The 20,846-nt window shown below is 48.7% G+C and overlaps 1 protein-coding gene across 5 annotated transcripts in view; it reads right to left on the bottom strand.

The window, feature by feature from the left end:
• The window catches only part of UBR4 (ubiquitin protein ligase E3 component n-recognin 4), an 81,959-nt gene that overhangs the window by 31,315 nt on the left and 29,798 nt on the right, over nucleotides 1–20,846 (bottom strand). The window contains exons 47-74 of one of the 5 annotated variants that reach the window (XM_066334418.1): nucleotides 20,587–20,750; nucleotides 19,883–20,099; nucleotides 19,295–19,511; nucleotides 17,928–17,960; nucleotides 16,773–16,836; nucleotides 16,219–16,353; nucleotides 15,738–15,912; nucleotides 15,370–15,507; nucleotides 14,813–14,934; nucleotides 14,133–14,244; nucleotides 13,493–13,623; nucleotides 13,179–13,356; nucleotides 12,893–12,997; nucleotides 12,253–12,408; nucleotides 10,726–10,894; nucleotides 9,825–9,921; nucleotides 9,325–9,432; nucleotides 8,728–8,844; nucleotides 6,830–7,039; nucleotides 6,021–6,170; nucleotides 5,159–5,386; nucleotides 4,988–5,066; nucleotides 4,051–4,293; nucleotides 3,009–3,177; nucleotides 2,361–2,505; nucleotides 1,638–1,723; nucleotides 1,072–1,159; nucleotides 469–662 (exon numbers count right to left, since the gene is read on the bottom strand). In XM_066334418.1, the coding sequence (XP_066190515.1) occupies nucleotides 469–662; nucleotides 1,072–1,159; nucleotides 1,638–1,723; nucleotides 2,361–2,505; nucleotides 3,009–3,177; nucleotides 4,051–4,293; nucleotides 4,988–5,066; nucleotides 5,159–5,386; nucleotides 6,021–6,170; nucleotides 6,830–7,039; nucleotides 8,728–8,844; nucleotides 9,325–9,432; nucleotides 9,825–9,921; nucleotides 10,726–10,894; nucleotides 12,253–12,408; nucleotides 12,893–12,997; nucleotides 13,179–13,356; nucleotides 13,493–13,623; nucleotides 14,133–14,244; nucleotides 14,813–14,934; nucleotides 15,370–15,507; nucleotides 15,738–15,912; nucleotides 16,219–16,353; nucleotides 16,773–16,836; nucleotides 17,928–17,960; nucleotides 19,295–19,511; nucleotides 19,883–20,099; nucleotides 20,587–20,750 (4,030 nt within the window). The remainder of the gene's footprint in view (nucleotides 1–468; nucleotides 663–1,071; nucleotides 1,160–1,637; nucleotides 1,724–2,360; nucleotides 2,506–3,008; nucleotides 3,178–4,050; nucleotides 4,294–4,987; nucleotides 5,067–5,158; nucleotides 5,387–6,020; nucleotides 6,171–6,829; nucleotides 7,040–8,727; nucleotides 8,845–9,324; nucleotides 9,433–9,824; nucleotides 9,922–10,725; nucleotides 10,895–12,252; nucleotides 12,409–12,892; nucleotides 12,998–13,178; nucleotides 13,357–13,492; nucleotides 13,624–14,132; nucleotides 14,245–14,812; nucleotides 14,935–15,369; nucleotides 15,508–15,737; nucleotides 15,913–16,218; nucleotides 16,354–16,772; nucleotides 16,837–17,927; nucleotides 17,961–19,294; nucleotides 19,512–19,882; nucleotides 20,100–20,586; nucleotides 20,751–20,846) is intronic. The other 4 variants (XM_066334419.1, XM_066334420.1, XM_066334421.1 and 1 more) reach the window with 4 other exon arrangements.

The following is a 20,846-nucleotide window of genomic DNA, read 5'->3' as shown; positions in this document are numbered from 1 at the left end:
CAGGACTGGCTCCAGACTGAGCAGTGTGTTGAAAAGGAGCCATTTCTGGTTGGTAAAGCAGAGCTCAGAGTGAGACCCTCCAACTTCTAATTTTAATTCTACTCTACGGCTTCAAACAAACAATGTTAATGCTTTCAGCATTCCTGGACATGCTGCAAAGTCCAAATCCCTTTTGGAGTCAAACTGCCCATGAAGTGCTCTCAGTATTACTACTGGTTCCCACACAATTAAGTCAGGTGCTTAAAAGCGAGCCTGGACAAAGCTAGAATCCACAAATTTTACAGACATTTTTCAAGCTTCAGAGGAAATCTGGATCTTTGCTTCAACAATTGTAGGGGATTCAGAACAATCCCACCCAATGTGGCTGAGAGTGATGAGCAATAGTCTAAGGAGGAACCTTGGGGAAAAACAAGAAGCCAAGGGAACAAATCAAATCCAGAGACTGCACACAAAACTTGATGAACATACTTGTTCTTCAGCTCCACGATGGCCTGCACGGTCCTGTTGTTGTAGTAGAGGTTGATGGTTCGCACCATCTTGGTTCGTTTCAGGTCTCCAATCTTCACTGTCACCTTGCTGATGGTGTGGCTGCCAATGAGCTTCACCACCTGCTGCGTGGTCGTGTAGCGCGTGTCCACTTTGATGGACGAGAGCTTGATGTACTAGGGAGACAAACAAGGACACACGGCCTGTCTGAGGGCATCCCAAAACCTCAGGGACACAGGAAACCACACCTGGAAATGGCTGGGATCCCCACCACTGGGAAGGATTTCATAACAGAAGCTACAGCTGGTGTCATGAAGAGCAGCTGGAGCTGTGCCAGGGGAGGGTCAGGTTGGATATCAGGGAAAGGTTCATCCCCCAGAGGGTGCTGGCACTGCCCAGACTCCCCACGGAATGGGCACAGCTCCAAGGCTGCCAGAGCTCCAGGAGCTTTTGAACACCACTCGCAGGGATGCCCAGGGTGGGACTGTTGGGATGTCCTGTGCAGAGACAGGGGTTGGATTTGATCCTTGTGGGCCTTTCCCAGTGCAGGATATTCCATGACTGTGTGATTCCAGGGTCACTTACACAGAAGGGCACCTCGGGGTTGTTGCAGACAAGGCAAGGATCACTCTCCAGGTAGTAGCCATCGAATTCCACAAGCCCAGACAATGTGCTGGAATGACAGAACAACACTCAGACATGGACCTGGGCATTTCCTGCTTTAAACCCAGACTGCTCAATCAGAATCACTTTAATTTCCCCCAGTCCCCAGTTCCAGTGTGTAACAGAACTGTTACAATGTAAATCACACTGGAAATAACAGGTTCTATCTAAGCAGCATTTTTATTGTAATTATCAACGGCCAAGGTGGGACCAAGAACACAACACTTAAAACTGCAAATCTCTCTTCTCCAGCTGGGCCTGAGATTTTTATAACATTTACTGACAGTGAAAGCAGAAGAGCTCAAGCCAAGCTCTGCTGGTAGGGCACAATGTCAGGTCTCCATCTGGCAGAAAGGATTCTGCTGCTTTCCCAAGCCCAGCAGGCACAGAACCTCAGCAGGGCCCATCCCCACCACCATCCTATCAGCAGAATTCCCCCCAGCTGGAAAACCCTTCAGTGACACGGATCAAAGGCAGAAGTGACTCACTTGTAGATGTTGGAGTTGGGGTGGTTGGTGAGAATGTGGTTTTGAGTCCGGAGGATCTCCACGGCCTTTTGGGAATATTCCTTCAGCTGAAATACAACCAGGAAAAGACAGTCTTCAAAACAGTGCTTTTATTGCTACAGACACAGATATCCCTCATCTCGTGGTGTTCCAGGTCCCCTAGAAGAGGCACACACCACACCCACAGGAATTTATGTGTTTAAATCATTACCCAGGATTGTAAACAATCCTAAAATTTGAGATTTACACAGTAAGTGTTGTTTGTCAGTCAACCCCTGCAAATGCCTGCCAAGATTTGTAGAGCATTCCCCATTCCTTAAACATACTCATGCAAGTATCAATGGGTCTAAATTACTTGCTATCAATCCCAGTGATCCCCTAAAGGAGGCCACCACTTCCTTTATTCAAAAATCATGGTTACAAAAGATTTCTAGTGGATGCAATATCAAAAACCTGTAAACTGGAGCTGCCAAATCCACAAAAGCCTGTGCTTTTATTCTCAATAAACAACTCACCAGCACAATTTCATCACCAAAACAAAATCCACACTTCCAAATTTTTTACGGATCCTGCTTTTTTAAACATTAAAGTCCTAGGAACACAAGAAGTTTCCACCAGAAGCTCTTCTGACAGAAAAACTGTCCCAGCTGTCTCATAAATGAGCACCTGGGATGCTGTCCCTCCCTTCTGGAATGTTCACTGTACCTTTTTCTCGGTCTGCTGTGTTTTCAGGGAGAAGTACCCCAGGAGATCCACAAACTGGGCAGCTTTTCTTCCATAGGCTGGGAGTTCTGGCCAGATGGACCACATGAGATCCAGCAGTAACTCCTGCTGGGACTTGTTGGAGTTCCTGTTGAGTGGATTACAGACAGTCAGGGTCCTGAGGATGGCACAGATCTTGTGCAGAAGAACAAAAGCTCAAGTCCACCACACTGGGAAACCATCAAGTTGCAGAGTTCAGAGAGCTAAATCCCACCAGCCCTTGAATCCAGCTATTTTTCAAGCACTCCAAAATAAAAGCAGCTGTCCTGCAACTACTGAGCAGAGCTCTGAGTGAATCCAGCCCCTAAAGTGCTCCTTTTCCCAAATAACTCCCAACTTTTCAGTGTGAGTCTGGATCTGCCTCAGAAATTCACTCTGCCCACAAACACCTGCTCCTGGTCATGACAGGAGTCAGATTTTGCAGACAGAAATAAACTGCTCCTTGCAAACGACAACTGATGACAGCTAAGTCACAGCTTTCACCCCCAGTAACTGCAAATCAGTGAGGGCAATTCCAGAGGGGGCCAACACCTGTAGGCTCCAGCATCCTTCAGAGAGAGGCTCTGGCACTGACCCAGCCCCTGGGCTCACCTGTAGATGTGCAGGGCCAGGCAGTGGGCCTGCCACCTCACTGAGGAGGAGTTGGATTCCAGCAGGAAGCAGCGCAGGAACTGGATGAGGGTCTCCTTGTCAGCAAACTTGTTCAGTTGGTTCACCAGGGCCGTGCACAGCTGGTCCTCCTGACTGCCTGAACCCTCACCTAGGGAAACAGGGAAGGCTTTAGGGAGAAGATAAATGCAGCACCTCACAGGCAGGCCACTCTATTTCCAAGTCAGGATAATGGGGACAAATTATTATGTTTCAGGTAACAGTAAAGTTTAACATTCCTGTCTTTTTCAAAAATATAAGCCAGTATTCCTGACTAACAGGAAAAAAAACTGCAGGAAAACTTGCCAGTGAGGACGTGAGAAATGTGCTACACATCTTGATAATAAGGATTGACCATGAGGCAATGAAAAGACTCACAGAGAACCATCTGATGGTGAAAGCCAAAGCGGCTCCTTGAAGAAAAGCCAAGAGAGAATTTATGCCCGTGACTTTTACAGGGAAGCTTAATTACTTTCCCAGGACTGTGGATACTCATTAAGCCTGAGACCTGGCTCCAGCAGAGCTTCCAAGTCAGCTAGAGGAAACAAGTCTGAACAGAATCATTGCAGAGCACAGCTAACTGGGTGTGCATCCCCAGGATTTGTTTTAATCCTTGTGAGCATTTCAGCCTCCTACAACCCAGGACAGGCAAGTTAAGAAGCTGCTTCATCACTAGATTAGGTAACACCATTAGACAACTTCGAACCCACTCAAGGCAACAAACACAGTGTGTTTGGGATGTCCTCAACACGTGATTTCAGCCCAATTCTTAGGACAATTCTTAACTGCTTTTCCTTAACTCCATCTACACATGGTTAAACTGCTCCTCTCTGCTGATTGTGGCTGTGGGTGCCCCTGCCACAAGCCCATGATCCTTTCCCAACAGCACGATTTATCACCCAGGTCTTTCCAAACAGAGTAAGAAAGGCTGTGAGGAGCAGACTTGCTCCCTAAAACCACAGGACAGGGCCCAGCTGCCCCTCACCCTCTCGCTCCTTCTCCTTTTCCTCCTTCTTGCTCTTTTTGGTGGAGGATTTGCTCTGCGCTGCCGCCTGCCCCGAGCCTGATGCTGCAGGAGCAGAGGTGGAAGAGGTGCTGGAAGCTCCAGAGGATGAAGCCACAGACAGCACTTTGCTGCCACACAGAGCACAAGACAACAGCTGCAGGAGAACTGGGGACACTCCTTCGTCTACCAGGAAGCTGACTTGGAGCAGGAAATAGAGAACCGCTGTGGAGGAAAGGAGAAAATGCTTGAATCACACAGTCATGGAATACCCTGAGTTGGAAAAGGCCCACAGGGATTGAATCCATCCCCCGGCCCTGCACAGACACCCCAACATTCCCACCATGGGCATCCCTGGGACTGCCTTCCAAATGCTCCTGGAGCTCTGGTAGCCTTGGGGCTGTGCCCATTCCCCCAACACCCTCTGGGGGAAGAACCTCTCCCTGAGATCCAACCTAACCCTGCCTTGACACAGCTCCATGCCACTAAAGCCTGAATTAAAAAAAAAAAAAAAAAAAGAAGGAAAAAAAGCCCCCAAATCTAAACCAAAAGCCTTTGTACACAAGAACCAAACCCCCAGGACCGTCCTGTCCCTGCACCACAGAAAGGACAGGGACACCTGTCCCTGCATCACCTAACATTGGGGTACACCAGGTACAGTGGCTTATCCCAAATTACTCTCTGGGACAACGGTAGCACGAGCAAGAGAACACAGATCTCGTGTTCCTCTAAATTATCTGTTACACCATATTTTGCTCTTTAGCCAAGGACCAGATGCCATTAGGGCACTGGGATAATTAGCACTGCAAACAGTTCAGTCCTGTCAAAACCCTCAGCTGTGTCTCCCCCTTTCTGCAGAGCTTCTCCATCCCAACCACGACTCCACTGCTCCCCCAAACCCTGCAGAGACAAGACTCACAGTCATCCTTGATGCAGAATTTCTGCCAGTTCACTGTTCTCTGCGTAGCAATCTCTGCACAGGCCTTTAAATGTTCCATCTGCAGGCACAAAGGGATGGGATCAACCAGCACATCAGCACTCCTGTCACACCAAGGACACTCCAAGGCCCTTCCCCTGCTCCTGGCCTTACCAGGGAGATCAGGGTGTCATACTGCAAGGCAGAGCCCGAGCTGGCTGTCACCACGCTGGCCCTCAGGAAGATGCCCTGCTCCTCCAGCAGCTTCTTGATGCCCCGCACGTGCGAGTCGAGGGTGTGCAGGTCCCGCAGCTGCCGGTACTTGTCCTTGGAGCCGCAGATGAAGAGCAGCAGCTTGCGCACCTGGCGGCGCACGAACGGCGTCTGCTGGATCATCAGGTACTGCGGAGAGATGGGCACCGTCAGCTCGCTGGGCCACACTGGCCAGCAAAAATGGGGGGTTGCTTCCAAAAACAGAACAGATGGGAGGTGTGTTCACTCAGATTTAAGGTGCTGGAAGTCCCTTAAAGGAAGAAGAAACACTGCACAGCAACACTGCACCACTTGCTGGAAACCATCCCTTGTCATCTCCAACCTCAAATAAACACCTAACCAAGGCTAATTAAGAAATCCTAACTCATGCTTGTGTAAATGTAAGATAACTTGTTATATAAAGTAGGAAGCAAATTGAGAAGACAAACTCCAAGTATCTTCCTGATTTCTTTTTTAAAGCCCAAGTACCAACAGCTGAGCATGATGTTACATTTTTCCATCTCACAGCAGGCTTTCTCTCTAAGCTCTGTGGCAGCAACCACTGAGTTCCAAGAAACAACAGCAACCTCATTTTTCATGTATGTTTTCCTACAGACTCCTGCTCTACAGGAACACACAAAGCCAAGAGTTCACTGTCTTTCAAGGAGATTTAAAATACAAGATGGAGCTGAGATCAGCTCTGCAAAAGCTCGTCTCTCCCAAGAAAGAAGTATTATTGGAGTTTTCTTGTGTAAATCTGCGGGTGTATCACGTTCTTGCTTACCTCAGACAAAAAGTAGAACCAGGAGTGATCAAAGATGGGCGGGGGGATGCGAGAGTTTGTGTCTGCAATCTTCTTGATCTGGTAGGGCAGGCGCAGCACCATCTCTGTCAGGAGCTGAGTGTAGGCCTCAAAAACATCTGCAGCATGACCCTGGCAGCAAGAGAAATCCCTCAGGCTCTGAGCACACACAGAGTGAGGTAACGATGAATGACTTTTTAAAAACAAGGGACTTCTGCCCCTTTGCAGCCCAAAGAATGTTCCCAAATGATGAATGAAACCCTGCACAGGGCCTTGAACTGGGTGGCAGCTGTGAGGATGCACTAAGCTAGTCTGGAGTAATAAAGCAGTTAACTTAAGAGCTTTCAGCTTAGGAGACATTCTTACATTTAATCAGGCTTTTTGCACTGCACCTGTACAAACACCAAACCATGGCATAATGGCACCACAGTGGTGGAACAAGCCTGGGAATTACTGTGGAAACTCCCATCCACCCTTCCAGTTCCTTGGCACACTAAGTTCAGGAATTCTGCCTGCCAAGCACAGGGAGTCATGGGCTGGAGCAGCTTCCCTTCAGGATGATGAACAATTCCTCCAGGAACAGTGACAGCAGCTGCACAGGACCCCTGGTTAGGAGTGCACCGAGAGATGCAGTGAGCTGGGCTGCTCTGTGAGAACTCTGGGCACTCCCAGTTAGAAGATGGATTTTGGTTGCTCTTCTAAGGGCAAACTCCTTGTGCAGGAGGAGCTGCTTTCCCAGCTCTGTGCAGCCTCCTTGCAGGGCACAGCTCCCAGCACAGGGCAGCACTCACCTTCACATACTGGCGGAGGAAAAAGGGGCTCATGTCAGGGGGAGAGGAAGTGGTGTGAGGCTTCAGGAGCTGGCTGGTGGCCACAGGCTCCTCATCATTCTGCTGGCTCTTCCAGTACTCCAGCAGGGACTTGAGCACGTGCAGACAGTAATCAACAGCACCAGAGCTCAGCAAGGCAGCTGCCGTGGCACTGGAGATCAGGGAGGAAGCCTGGAACAGAGGGAAGGAGCTGGATCAGGAACACACCTGGGAACCTGCAGGGGGGAGAGCTGGGGCAGCCCTGAGCACCTGCTGACAGTGTGGGCAAGAAAGAAGGTTTGGATGAAACTTCGTAGGCAGCTTTTAAGTTTGGGGTTTGTTTGAGGTTGGGGTTTTTTTGGGTTTTTTTTTTTTTTTGTGTTTATGAAAAGCAACTCAAATATTTACAGAGACTCTTTTGAACAAGTGCTTAGTAAAGGAAAACAAATAAAATCTCCTCTTAAGTCTAATCTCCCCTCAACACATGTGCCAGAGGCCACTCTGCTGTGGATTAGACGACTAGGGCTTTTTTCCTTTCTTTTTTTCCCCTTTTTTTTTTTTTAATTTTTTAAGTTGGGATTTCTATTTGTTTATCTGGGATTTGGCCAGCTGGGTGTGAATTCTGGTAGAGAAAGAGTCCCTGTTGCAGCTGCCGCTCACAGGCTCTGCTCCACCCAGGTATTGCTCCACCTGCATTCTGCAAGACGAGGAGCTTTGATTTCTGTGGGAAGCTCAAGTGAGTAACAAAGGCTGGAGAAAAAGCTACTGTAAATAAAACTATTAAAGCAGCCCTGTAAATCCAAACAAACCCCACAGCTCATAAGCTCATTAAAATTTGATGCAGTTCAGACTAAATTTTTTAACCTCTATGCTTTTTTATTAATCTCCTTCCCACCACACATACTGCTTTTTATGCCTTATTACTGTACCTTTTAGCAACAAATATCTAAGGAATCCTCTTAGCGACTTTTACGTTGACACAGCAGCATATTGCTTCCCAATAATCACATTACAAATCCTCTTTAACCCCTTCAGCACCGGTGAGATGCAAGGGAAAAATCTGCCAGACCGTTTTAAGTAACATCATTAATGTGCTGCCCTGAGCTCAGCCTGGAACTGTGCACAAAACAAGAGCATCCAATTGTCTTTACACGGCTGCTTCCTCCAGTCCCAGTTTCAAAACTCTTTTTCCACAAGAGTTCAGTAACATTACAGGTTCCCTATAAATTTTTCCAAAGCCCTCTCAAGGATTTTTCAGTTTTACACCTGTTATTTCAGTTAGCAGCTTTTAGATCGTCTTGGATGAACAAAAGCCCTGCAAGCACATAATGGAATCCCAGAATGGTTTGGGACCTTAAAGTTCATCCTATTCCACCCCTGCTATGGCAGTGACACTTTCCATTGTCTCACACTGCTCCAAGCCCTGTCCAACCTGGCCTTGGATGCTTCCAGGGGTGGGGCAGCCACAGCTTCTCCACCACCACAGGGAAGAATTTCTTCCCAATATCTGACCTAAATTTCCCCTCTTTCAGTCTGACCCATTCCCTCTTGTCCTGTCACTGCAGCTCCTGATGAACAGTCTCTGGCTTTCCTGTAAGAGAGAGGAACCTCTCTTACACACCCTGGAAGGTGGTGTGGGGTCCCCACACAACCTTCTCCTCTCCAGGCTGAACATCCCCAACTCTCCCAGGCTGTCTCCATAGGGGAGGTGCTCCAGTCCCCTGAGCAACTCCATGGCCTCCTCTGCACTTGCTCCAATAATTCCATGTGTTCTCAGGTTGAGAACACCAGAACTGTGTGCAGTGCTCCAGGTGGGGTCTTGTAAGAGTTGAGCAGAGCAGGAGAAAATCAGCCCAGACAAAGCAATCTGGAGAATGTACCTCACAAATGGAAGTCTTGGATCCTGACTTGGTTCTGGACATGAAGACACTGAGCAGCCTCATCACCACCAAGTGCACTTCGTTCACAGGGGAGCGCTCGTTTTTCTTGGACACGTCCTGCAAGAAAAGACACATCCTGCTTGTTCAATCCCAGAGCTGAGCAGTGTCCCAAGTCTCTCATGTTCAGTGCTCTGATCCTCAGGAAGCATTCAGAATTTAAGCTCAAGCAATAAGACTAAAAAAGCAGCACAAATGCCTCAAGAGAATAGTGGGCAGTGGCCTGGCTGCCAGAGAAGAGCCCCACACAAACGAAAAGCTACATATGTCAATTATGCATTTACTGATCATGGCTCTTACTCACAGTTTAATTCTAGCAAAACAAATTTTCATGCTCACTTGTGGATGTCAGACCCAGGAAACAGTGGGAGTTCCACTCAAGTAATTTTCTACCTTACATGAAAGGAGGCAAGAGGAATAAACTGCTTGAACACATTCACACAGAAATGTTTCTGTACTCCCAAGCAGTTAATTCATCCACAGAAAGAAACCCTGTCTAGAAGGAGCAAATTCAGAGCGTGAAGCCACACTGCACTTTACCTTTTTGTCCATGCCCAGCTCTGCAATCAGCTGAGACAGAAGGTTATCCAAAGCTCCCTTGTCTTTCTCATCATCTCCATCTAAATCTGTTGTGAGCATCAGAATAACCTGAGAAGAGCAAAGAATTATTAGAGGGCAGCTCCCACATTTTTAAGATAACTACCTGTCTTTCACAAAACAGCACCAATTTTATCTTGATTTATCTGTGTTCTTTCCCAAACCCAGCCTGTGCCTCACATCCTAATATGCACATTCAGCATAAACCCACAAGACCTTCCCAAACACACTGGAGCTCAAGGATTGGAGCCCTCAGGCTTCTCAGTCAGCTGTAAAGTCACACTGAGAAAGGGCACAAGTCCAGCAAAACCCTGCAGGTAAGGGATGCTGTGCAACAGATAGACTCACACTGTGACTGGGCAGGAAGGAGAAAAGCACGTGGAAATGGAAACCAGTGATTGAACTGTTTTATTTGGGCTTAACTCCGAGCCCTCCTCACTCACCTGCATGTAAGGGATGGCCCGGACGCCCCCGACATTCCTCAGCTGGGGTAAATTCTGCAGCAGCCTCTCCAGCAGCATCAGCCGGACCATGTGCAGCCTGGGGATTGAGAGCCAGCCATCAGACACAGCACAGAACACAGCACACCTAGCAGGGGCTCCAAGAGAGCCCTGCAATCTGTCCCAGCACCGTCACATCCTCCCAGGGAGAGGACTCGCTCAGACTTCACAGGGGAGTGATGCTGAAGATGCAGAGCACCTCTGACAATGGAGCCACACTGCCCAGGCCTGGCCACCTGGGGACTGCAACTGCATGGAAACATCCTGCACATCAGCTCCACACTGCACTGGAGAAGGGACTGAGCACCTGCTCCCACAGAATGAAAAGCTGCCCATGTTCCCAAAGGACACTTGCACACACCTTTGTCTTAACAGTGAATTTCACAGGCTCCCAAGATCTCAGGGATTCCGTGTTAACTAGACTCATGCAGGACTTTTTCATCACTTCCTAGAGGCAGCATTTTGTGGGACACACACTGGGTGTTTATCACATCACATGATGATTGCACAGAGGGTGCACTGAACAGGTTCCCCAGGCAATGGGCAGTGTCCTGAGGCTGCCAGAGCTCCAGGAGCGTTTGGACAACGTTTGGATGCAGAGTGGGACTGCTGGGGTGTCTGTGCAGGGCCAGGCATTGGACTGAATAATATTTGTGGGTCCCTTCCACCTCAGGACCGTCAATGATTTTGCAATGGCAGTTTGCCCTGTGTTTCTGACTTTCCACTTTCATTACCTGGCAGTCACAAATCACAGTCCTGGAACTGCAGCACCCACAGCCCCCTCCTCTGCAAGCATCCCCCGGAGCACAGGGGCTATTGCTGGTGAGGAAACAAAGCCTCTTGCCTGTTGCTGGTGTGGACGTCCCCCTCTGCCTCTCCTTCCCCCTCGGAGCCCTCTCCCTCCTGCTGGCCCGTGGTGGTGCTGATGGCCCCGGTGCTGGAGCTGACGCTGCCCGGCCCCGCCGGGTGACCCTCGGCTGTGGTGTCCCCGTAGGCACTGCTCCGGCCGGACACTGCGGAAGGAAAGGGAAACAGGGAAAGACAACATCAGCACCTTGCCTGCTTTGTATCTACCACCACACCTGAGCTGCACTCTGGAATCATGGTTCAAAGGAGATGCTAGCTTTGGTTCTCTTCTTAAAGCTACAAGGGAGGCTGAAGACGCATTTGTAGAAATCTTTTCTTTGCCACCCTCATCTTGTGGCTCAAACTGAACTGGTCCCACAGCAGTAGTTCACACTGAGTCAGACAACACTTGGATGGGCAGTGCAGACAAACAGACTTTTTCTTTTAAAAGGAGTGTGATTGTTTCACCTCGGTATCAGTCCCAAACTAAAAAGACATAAATTAATCCTGTCTCATCCAAACTTAACCAGAAGCACAGTGAATTGTCTCAGCCTTGCTCTAGGCATTCTGAGAGGCAAAGGCTCCAGAGAGACGTTGTTGTGGCCCCCCAGTACCTTACAGAGTACTGGGTACTTATGACAAGGAGGGAGGACTTGTTATATGAGGAGAGAGTGACAGGACCACAGGCAGTGGCTTTAAGCTGAACAAGGGCAAGGTTAGATGGGATATTAGGAAGGAATTCTTTACTCAGGGAGTAATGAAGCCCTGGTACAGGTTGCCCAGAGAAGTCGTGGCTGCCCAATCCCTGGAAGTGTCCAAAGCCAGGTTGGATGCAGCTTGGAGCAAGTGGAAGGTTGTCCCTGCCTTGGGGTTGGTACAGGGTGGTCTCTAAAGTCCCTTCCCACCCAAACCATTCTGGGATTTGATGATTCTATCATTACAGCCCAGCAGGATCTGCTGCAGATTCCACAGTTCCATGAAAGTGAACCATGAAAAGCAGCCAATATTGCATCTGTGGGCCCTCAGGCCAAACCCACAAAAACAACGGATGGCAGCAGCCACTGGGAACTGAGATTCCTCTGTGCCAGGGATCACCCACACACTCCCAAGGTGGGCAAGGCTGTGGCAGCAGGGAGGGAACAGGGAGGATGCAGGGAGGACACAGGGGTGCAGCAGGGGCAATGCAGGGGGACAGAAGGGGCACAGCAGGGGCCCAGTAGGGGGACAGCAGGGGACAGCACGGGGACAGCAGGGCCACAGCAGGGAGGATGCAGGGGCACAGTAGGGGCACAGCAGGGACGCAGCAGGGACGCAGCAGGGACGCAGCAGGAGCAGAGCAGGGGCACAGCAAGGGGACAGTAGGGGCACAGCAGGGAGGATGCAGGGGGACAGCAGGGGCACAGCAAGGGGACAGTAGGGGGGATGCAGGGCACAGCAGGGGCGCAGCAGGGGGACAGCAGGGGCACAGCACGGGACAGCAGGAGCGCAGCAGGAGCAGAGCAGGGCCACAGCAGGGCTCACTCACCGCTGTGCTCCCCGGCCACCGAGTCCACGGCGCTGCCGCCGCTCTCGGAGCCCACGCTCCCGCCGTGCTCCGCGGGCGATGTCCGCAGCGTGGAGCCGTCCGTGGCCGCCGTGCTGCCCTCGTCGTCGGACGCTGGAGCTAAGAGAATAAAGAGAGCTGTTACAAGTAAAAACACTGCCTGGGAACAACTGCAAACGACGCTCACGCTACGAGGGGAAGGCTGCAGGGATTGGGGTTTGGGTTTGGGGACAGCGACAAACAGAAAGGGAGCTTGGAGGCGACCAAGAGGACAATTAAGGCTGCTGAAAGCAGTGGAGGGGAGATATCCCGAGAGGAAAGCCTCTCATCAAACACACAGGCATGCACAGTTACTTAAAGAACAATGTCTGCTTGTTTATAAATGCAAGGGAAATACAGCACATGCTTTGTTTTGTCTGCTTTAGTTTAAAGAGAGGAAATAACTCCCTCAGAAATCTACAGTGAGAGTCAACCTAAGCAGGAAAAAGCTGTAAGTACACTCTCAAAAATACAAGAAGCCAATAGTAATAACTGGCTCTTCCAAACCATATTTGCAAACCAATTTTAAGGCATTACTTAGGTCAAAATCTGAAAAAGATGATGCCTTGCAGTGAACAGTTACCTGATGCTGTTGTGTCTGAGAGTGTTCCAGCGTCGAGAGACGAGGAGCTGGGAGCTTGGCCAGACAGTCCTAAGCTCTGCAGTCCAAGGGCACTGCTGCTGCTCCCTGCAAGCAGAGAACAAGTCATGAGCATCTTTCTTTGAGAGAATTAACTTAACTCTGGCATTTTCTGTACATTTCATAGTTCTGCTATCTTTGGTTCACTGGTGATGACAATAACAGCTTTGCCTCATTTCTTTCCCAGTTTCCATCCCCTCTTTGCCTGCCAACAGTGCCCACATCTGACCTTGCTGATCTTGTTGCAGGCTCAGGGCAATAGCCAACTCCACCATTGTCTCATCATCTGCATCTGGAGGGATATCCAGCATCGGAGGGAATCCCTCTGCTCCAGCCAGGAGAGCCTCCAGAGGAGAAGGGTTCCCATTATTCACGTTCTCAGAAGTCTCCAGAACCATAGATTCGGACTATGGAGAGGAAACACAGGGAGAGCTTTTCCCAGACTGCCACCAGTAAGGGAGCACTACAAGTAGGTTCATCAGAACTAAATTAACTCAGGTCCTGGCACACTTCAAAGGCTCCAAGGAGAAACTTTGGACTCACCACCATCTCAAAGTCCCCATGGTCCACCTCGCTCTGCTCCTGGCTCTCCTGTCGGATGTGCTCTCCATTTGCTATCCCAGAGCTCTGCAGCTTGTCTTCTGCATCGTCATCATCATCATCATCCTTATCTCCTGAGTGGCAAAGCAGCAGTTCATAAATGCACAGCTCCTCACCCCATCCCAAACAAGGCAGTTAATGCTGGGAAAAAGCCCAAGCTACCCTCAGCTGCCAAGAGACTCCCTGACACTACAATTTGCCTACAATACTGAAAAACCTCTCATGGATGGAGCTCTGATAATTCTGGTCTGCACATATCGTTGACTGATTTATTAGAACATGAAAACATGCATAGAAATATTAACTCAAGATTACTACTCTCTAAATAAAAACGATCAGATTTTCCTGTCACTGAAAGAGAAATATCTCAGAGAGATCTCCTTTTTGAATCCCAAAATGTCAATGAATAGGTGAGTTTATTAAATCAAAAGGGGTTCAGGGGACCAGAGAGCAAAAGAAAGGAAAAAGGCTGATTTTAGTATTTTTTTAGTCCCGATTTATAACAAGACCACTTGATTTCCTGTCCTTTCTGAGCAGGGAAGGAGGCCATGCTGGTTTAAGGCAGAGGGATGCCCTGGCATACCCATGGGAGTGTTGCTGCGGGGGGACGACGGCAGGGTCACGTGTCGCCGCTTGTTCCGGGGCCTCAGCACCCTGATCAAAGCTTGCTTGCAGGAAAAGCTCACTGCTGGGTCCTGCAGGGTTAACAGTTCATCATTACACTCCTGAAGCAACAAGTCCTTATTCACAGCATCTGGAAAGATGGCTAAAAATACACTTGTGACTCTGGTCAGTCTTGGTTCATGTACGACACTGCCTCAACTCCCTGTTTCCCTCAGGTGCCACAAAGCAACACCTGTAATTCCACATGCAGCACACAAAAAACATTACTGGAACACAAAAAAGAGGGAATTCTCTTTCATTCACTTCTGGCTGGGTGTTTTTGGCTGTATTTTGTGCCTGTATTAGGTATTCACATTCCTACCCACTTTTAATACTTTTCATATTATACAATTATAGAAACATTATGGTAGAAAAGCCCTCTGAGATCAAGTCCAACCATAAACCCAACACTGGCAATTCCCCTAACCCACATCCCCAAGTGCCACATCTACACTTTTAAACTCCTCCAGGGGTGAGGATTCAACCAGTGCTCTGGGCAGGCTGGAACACCCTTTCCATGAAGAAATCTTTCCTGATGTCCAACTTAAACCTCCCCTGGTGCAATTAGAGGCTGAGGCAGAGCAGAGCAAGATGACATACTGGGCAAAGTAACATCTGCATGTAGATCTTGGATGCAGTATGGATACAGTCCAGCTCACACGTGCAGTATCCATGGATAATATCCACCAAAGCATTGACTGTGGCTTCAACGTGAGTGAGACCTAAGGAGGAATAAAAGCAGGACTGAAATCAGGTCTCTCTGTATTTCAGCACAGAGTGAGGCACTGCAGGAAGCATCTTTTGTTTGCAGACTTCAAGGCACAATGTTAACAGCACAGATATATTGATTTTCAATCCAGACTAAGCCAGTCTTGTCTGTCTGATGGAATAACTTGAATTCCATATACCAACACCACTGAATATCCTCTAATACCACCCACAAAGCCAAATGTGGGCAAATCAATCATCAGTCCCTTTTTCCTGGCACAGTACACGTTGCCCTGAACAAAAGCTCCGGCGCAGAATCCGCAGCTCCACGTTGCAAAGCCCTCAGTGCAGCACTAGCATTGTACAAGTCATTTTCTCTGCTTACAAACTTAAAACATGTCCCTTCAGAAGCCACAGGCTTGCCAATAGCAAAGGAAGAGCTCTCCCACCTGGCAGGCAGGCAGGGGCCAGGAAGGCGTTTTTGGGTTTTGATGCATGAAGCTTCCAGAAGTGGTTCACCAGCTGGGTAATGAAGGTGCAGCCCTCTCCTTCTGCGTGTTTCTGGGCCTCCTGCCCTTCTTCACTTTCTGCACAGATTAAAAAACACCTCTCAGAAATGTGCAGGAGAAAACCTTAATGAGGGTAACACTAAGTTTATTTGAAATGGCTTTTTTCAGAGGCTTTGATGTTCCCACCAGCAGGATATCACACACCTACCAAATGTGTCAAATACAGTCCCTGTCACTCTGAACCCAACACCCTGGCAGACCTTCAATTATCACAACAGAAACTTAGAGAAAATTACAGACTTATCTACCTGTTTCCAGCTGTGGCAGCTTTGATTCTGTGTAGTGGACCAGATTGTTGGGTCTCATAATAGCAATGGATCGAGCAGTGATGACCAGCCTCTGGAATACCTCGGGATCAAGGTCCTTTCCTTCTTTGGTTGAGGAAGTCAAATACTGAATGGCTTTGCTTAGCAGTGCTTGATCCTGTAGAGTGAAAGATAACACAGGCAAAGAAAAACAACTGACTGCAGCACGAGAAAGCAGCTGAAGTACAGCCCCAGGACAGATCCTGGGGAAATCCGGCACTTGTCATCTAAGGAAGGACAGCTAAGCCTAAAAGGGCACAGAATCACACAACTCTGGTGAAAAACAAAAGCCAAGCAGGGCAGGCAGCAGGAGCTAAAGACAGATAGGACAGGAGGTTTGTGGTGCACGGAGGAAGGGCTCTCTAGGGCTGTGCTGCACCTCAGCAGGTTCCAGGAGCCCCCAAACCCATGCTCTGGGCAGTACCTTGTGGTTGTGGTAGGCTGAACGGCTGGTGTGCAAACTGGCCAGGAGGCTCTTGGTCTGCTGCTGCACGCTGGAAGGGGCTGGCATGGACAGCAGCACAGTAGCCAGTTCCTGAGCTGCAATCTTATTCTTCTCCTAAGAACAGACAAACCCCATCATTCAGTATATTTACCATCATTCAGTGTACCTGCAGCTTCCTTCCCTCAGTACCCTTTTGATAGCCTCCCTCCATTTACCATTTGACATTTAGAGAACATTTCACATGTCTACAGAAGAAAAGCCCTTTTGAGATTTATGGGCTCCTACCCTGCTGTTTCTCTAAACGAGGTCACTCCAGAAGCACAAAAAGCCCACCAGCTCTAAATGCAAATGCCAATTGTCATTCTAAACTAGTTTCAAACACTTTTGGCTAAGGCAACTTTCAGATCAGTGCTCTGAGCAAAAGGGATGCGGCTCTGCTCCTATCAGGCCCCCGGGGCTGCAGGAGGTAGTGCTGAGCTTGCCCCTCCTCCCCCAGCTCCAAAGCTCAGGAATGTATTCAGAAAGTTACTTGCCTTCTCGTTGACTGGTCCCACAGCAAAGCAGCTTTCCAGCGCTTCTAAAGAACTCACTACTAGCCTGGAGGGAGAGAGGAAAGCAGGCTTGAGTACAGCAACCCTTCTCTCTCCTTAGCACTTTGCTTTATGCGGGCTACAGTCATGAGTAGCTCAGAGACAGCTAACGAATGCCAAGTACAAAATCAAAGCATGATAAAACCTGCCACAGGCACCATGCATATCATTTCATTGTGTTACAGACCAGAGTTAAACCTGGCTCACGCTCACAGACAAACTTAGGACTGCTTTAATAATCCACAGCTGAAAGACAGGGGCTTTTCTCTCCCAAAGAGGATAAAACATTTCCTTACGCAGCCTGCAGCAGGGATAACTTGGATTGTCTTGACAGTCCCAATTCACCATGGCCCCCAGACGTACAGATGACTGCAGATCAAGGCTGGCTATGACACATGGGAAAAAGCGGAACCGACTTTGCTAAGGGAGCAACGTTCTACTCGCTTGCTATTTTCACACAGGTTGCTCTTTCCAATTTGGAGTTTCAGCACAAAATATTCCGGAGGAAAATTAACTCAGAGCACTGGGTGTGACCCCAAGCGAGGGATGCTGAGGTTCAAGCAGGCTGGGAAAACACTTGTTCTGAGGGAAAACCTGATTTACAAGTGGCAGCAAAGTCCCTGTAGCAGCACTCCATGCCCCAAGGTAGAACTACCTGAAATGCCATCTGACACACCAGAAGGAGCAGGAAGATACAGGAAAAAGCAGGGAAGAGAGAGCATTAAGGGGAAAAAATAACACTGTAGGATTGGAAGGTAGAAGGAACAATGGTCTGGTCTGGTGGTGATAAATAACATCCCCCTCCCCACAGCCACCCTCACAAGGATTGGAGGGAACAGAAGTGGGATAAGAAGGCACAAGGGAGGAACAAAGCAGAGAGGAGGCTGTCAAATAAGCAACAGTTATGCTGTGTATAGCAAAAATCTGCAAACCACCTCATCTTTACATTTGCTAAACCATCTGCCATGCAACGACCAGAATGTAAAGAAGCAAATGTCACTTGGAAAACAAAAAAACCCCAGTCACCAAAAGCCACACCATGTGTTCTGTCTCTCTGACACACACTCATTCGTGCAGAGAAAAGGATGCCATACTAACCGGTCCAGGGTGGTTAGGGACTCAGTGTCTGAACTTTGGGGGAGCAAAGAAAAAGGAAAAAAAAATAAAAATGTGTAAAGCTCACAGAAAAAGTCCCTAGAACACATTCTAAGCAAAAGGCAAATTAAATGGGGAAATCAGGAAGCCAGGGGAGCGTCAGTCTAAGCAGGGTCTTTCTACCTGGGCAGCACACACTGGTCTGCAGCAAAACAAAGACAGAGATGAGCCAGGTCACCTCACACAGAGAAGCCAAGCACCACTAAAGCACCACCCAGGCTTAAATTTGAGTGTAGACACCACACTTGGATAGAAAAGCTGCCTCCTGCCTGCCTTTAGCTGTTCCTACTCCAGAGGACCTTCAGAAGGTAACGCCAAACAGGAAGAATAATTTCTTTATATCTGAATTTTTGGAATATAATCCCACTGCTCTGGAAAACCAGAGAGCATGTCTGTGCCGAGAGGGACATCTTGTGGGGATGGCACAGCAGAGGAGGGAAAGGAATGGAAAATTAACTCAGGAAAAATTCCCATGAACTATTAGACAAAATATTAAAGGATGGCTGAAGAGGTCCTTCAACTGGGCCTAACTGGCACTTCAAGCCCTGAGCCTTTCCCTGACAATTTCAGTCAGACAAACTTAACCACCACTTGCTCACAGCTGAGCAGTTTGTATAAGCTCTGAAATGCTCATCTTTCAGTAGTACCAGTTCCTCTTTGAGCTGTTTCTCTCCTGTCCTTGCTGCTTTTACAACCTTTATGACACAGACTGTATGAGCTCAAAGAAAAACAGAGTGTGGATATAAGAAAGAACAAAAGTTCTGTTTATTCACTAAATTTACATCCAGGTCACCCTTGGGGTTTCACTCTCAGCAGGGTCATGGGGGAAACTCAACACCTTCCCCAGCACAACAGCTCAGCCTGAGGCATGTGAGTCACAAGATAAATTGGTGGGAGCCACGAGCCTGAAGCAGGGTCGCACACAAAGGCCTCCTCAAAACTGATCTCAGCTTCAGAGAGGCCTGACCTTTTTGAGCTCCAGAGACCAACTAAGGGCCAGCTTGAAATGAGAGAATGTACCAAGGCTGTAGAGATTGCTTTGAGCTCCTTGAGACTGCTGAAACGTGAACTAGGCAGCACAAGCAAGCACACAGATCTACCCATCTACTGCACCAGATCAACCAAGAGCCACCACAAACCCTCCTACCAAGATAATCACTCTTTTCAGTTGTTGCTGTGTAAGGCAGTGAGAACAACTCACTAATTCCCTCTAGTTCTCCAGGTTAGGAAAAGCACACAAGTGCACCCAAGTGCCCACCACAACAACAACCCACTTCCAAGGAGAAATAAGGGAAAGAGTGTATAAATACCTCTCCAGGACAGTCCCACTGGCAGCAGCAGGGGCAGCTGACTCGGTGTCCCCAGTGCCATTCCCTTGGTTGAGGTTTGGGGGACAAACGTTGCTCACGGAAGCAGATGGGAAGTCCTCAGGGGGCTCATCAGGCCAGCCAAACTGCTCTTTGGTTTTGCCATAAATTTTAATGGAATCCATCATGGTGACTCCAGCAGGATCCACAGAAGCCCCAACTGTAGTGATGAGAGAAGTTTCTTAAAAACTGAGAAAACTTGCTTTTGGATACAAACCAGCCACATTTCACAGGGCCAGGACAGCAATTATACTGTCATTACTACACGGCCACTGACAGTGCCATCTCCTTTGCAAGGCCATTTTCCTTCTCCTGCATCAGCACAAAATCACTGAACTGAACTACTGAATATTCCCTCACAGCAGCAAGAAACTGGGCCATAAATAAAGTTATTACACGTTCAGGGTTTCCCCCCTCAGACTGTTTCTGCACGAACAGATTGTGCAAAGTCCCTGCTGTGAGGTGAAGCAGCTTCATCCAACCCAAACAAACCCATTAGCTGGTCAGCCCAAGCAGTGCACAGCGCCTTACTGAAGATGGTGAGTTTCTTGTCAGCCTGCAGGGCCTCCTCCCGGGTGAAGGGGAAGTCAAACCAGCGGGCTCGGGTCATGTTGAGCTGCATGGTGCGGCCGAAGATCTCCAGGTAGGAGGGGGCTCGCTCGATGGCCTGCGTGCCGATCTGGATCCGCATGCCCGTCATCACCATCGTGCTGTTGTTGTTGGTCACCTCGATGGTGAAACCCCCAGGCTGCAGAGAACAAATCACAGCTCAAAACATCCACCTGAAGCCAAGGGCTCTGTTCAGAGGTGCCGCCACTGTTTACTGAATTACAGTATTTGCACCATGTCACTGTTAGGGACATGGAAGAACGAAGCAGGCAGCAGAAAGGTCAGCAGGAAAGCTCTCTACTTCATTTTTCTGACTCCAATATATACACTTCGACAAGCAGGCCAAAGATTGGCTACACAGGTAGCCACCTCTGTGACCTCGTTGGTGAACATCACCATCAATCATCTTTCTCCTCCAGAGGAGAAATAGGTAAACAAAATAGATAAGTTCTAAAGATATACATAGTTTTCTTAAAGCTGCATGAGAACAAAATGCAAACAGTGAAAAGCAGACAAACTTGAAGCAACAGCACGGGGTCATTTGAACAAAGCAGACTCCTCAAGGCAAGGCATCAACATGAACAATAGTGTCACCCAGAAGCCCCACACAGAGTGCTCAGACTCACCTTTGTGTTGGCCACGTACATGCCCGTGGAATTGAGCCGATGCTTTATCTGCTGGGCATTGTACACCTGCAGCAGGTCATTGCCTCCAAACTCCACATCTGTGAGCTGCTGGTTGTGCTCAAAGAAGTCAATGGGGAAGTTCACCTGGCTGGATGTGCGAGTAGCTAGAAGAGGAAAGAGATCTTTATGACAAAAGACATTCTAAAACAGGCAAAGTTGTGGTAAAAAATCTGCAGAAACAACTTGCCTCCTTTGTGAAG

Source organism: Sylvia atricapilla, chromosome 22, assembly GCF_009819655.1.
Source record: "Sylvia atricapilla isolate bSylAtr1 chromosome 22, bSylAtr1.pri, whole genome shotgun sequence".
Classification (NCBI taxonomy): domain Eukaryota; kingdom Metazoa; phylum Chordata; class Aves; order Passeriformes; family Sylviidae; genus Sylvia; species Sylvia atricapilla.
The sequence above is the reverse complement of the archived record's forward strand: the minus strand, read 5'-3'. Positions and strand labels throughout refer to the sequence as shown.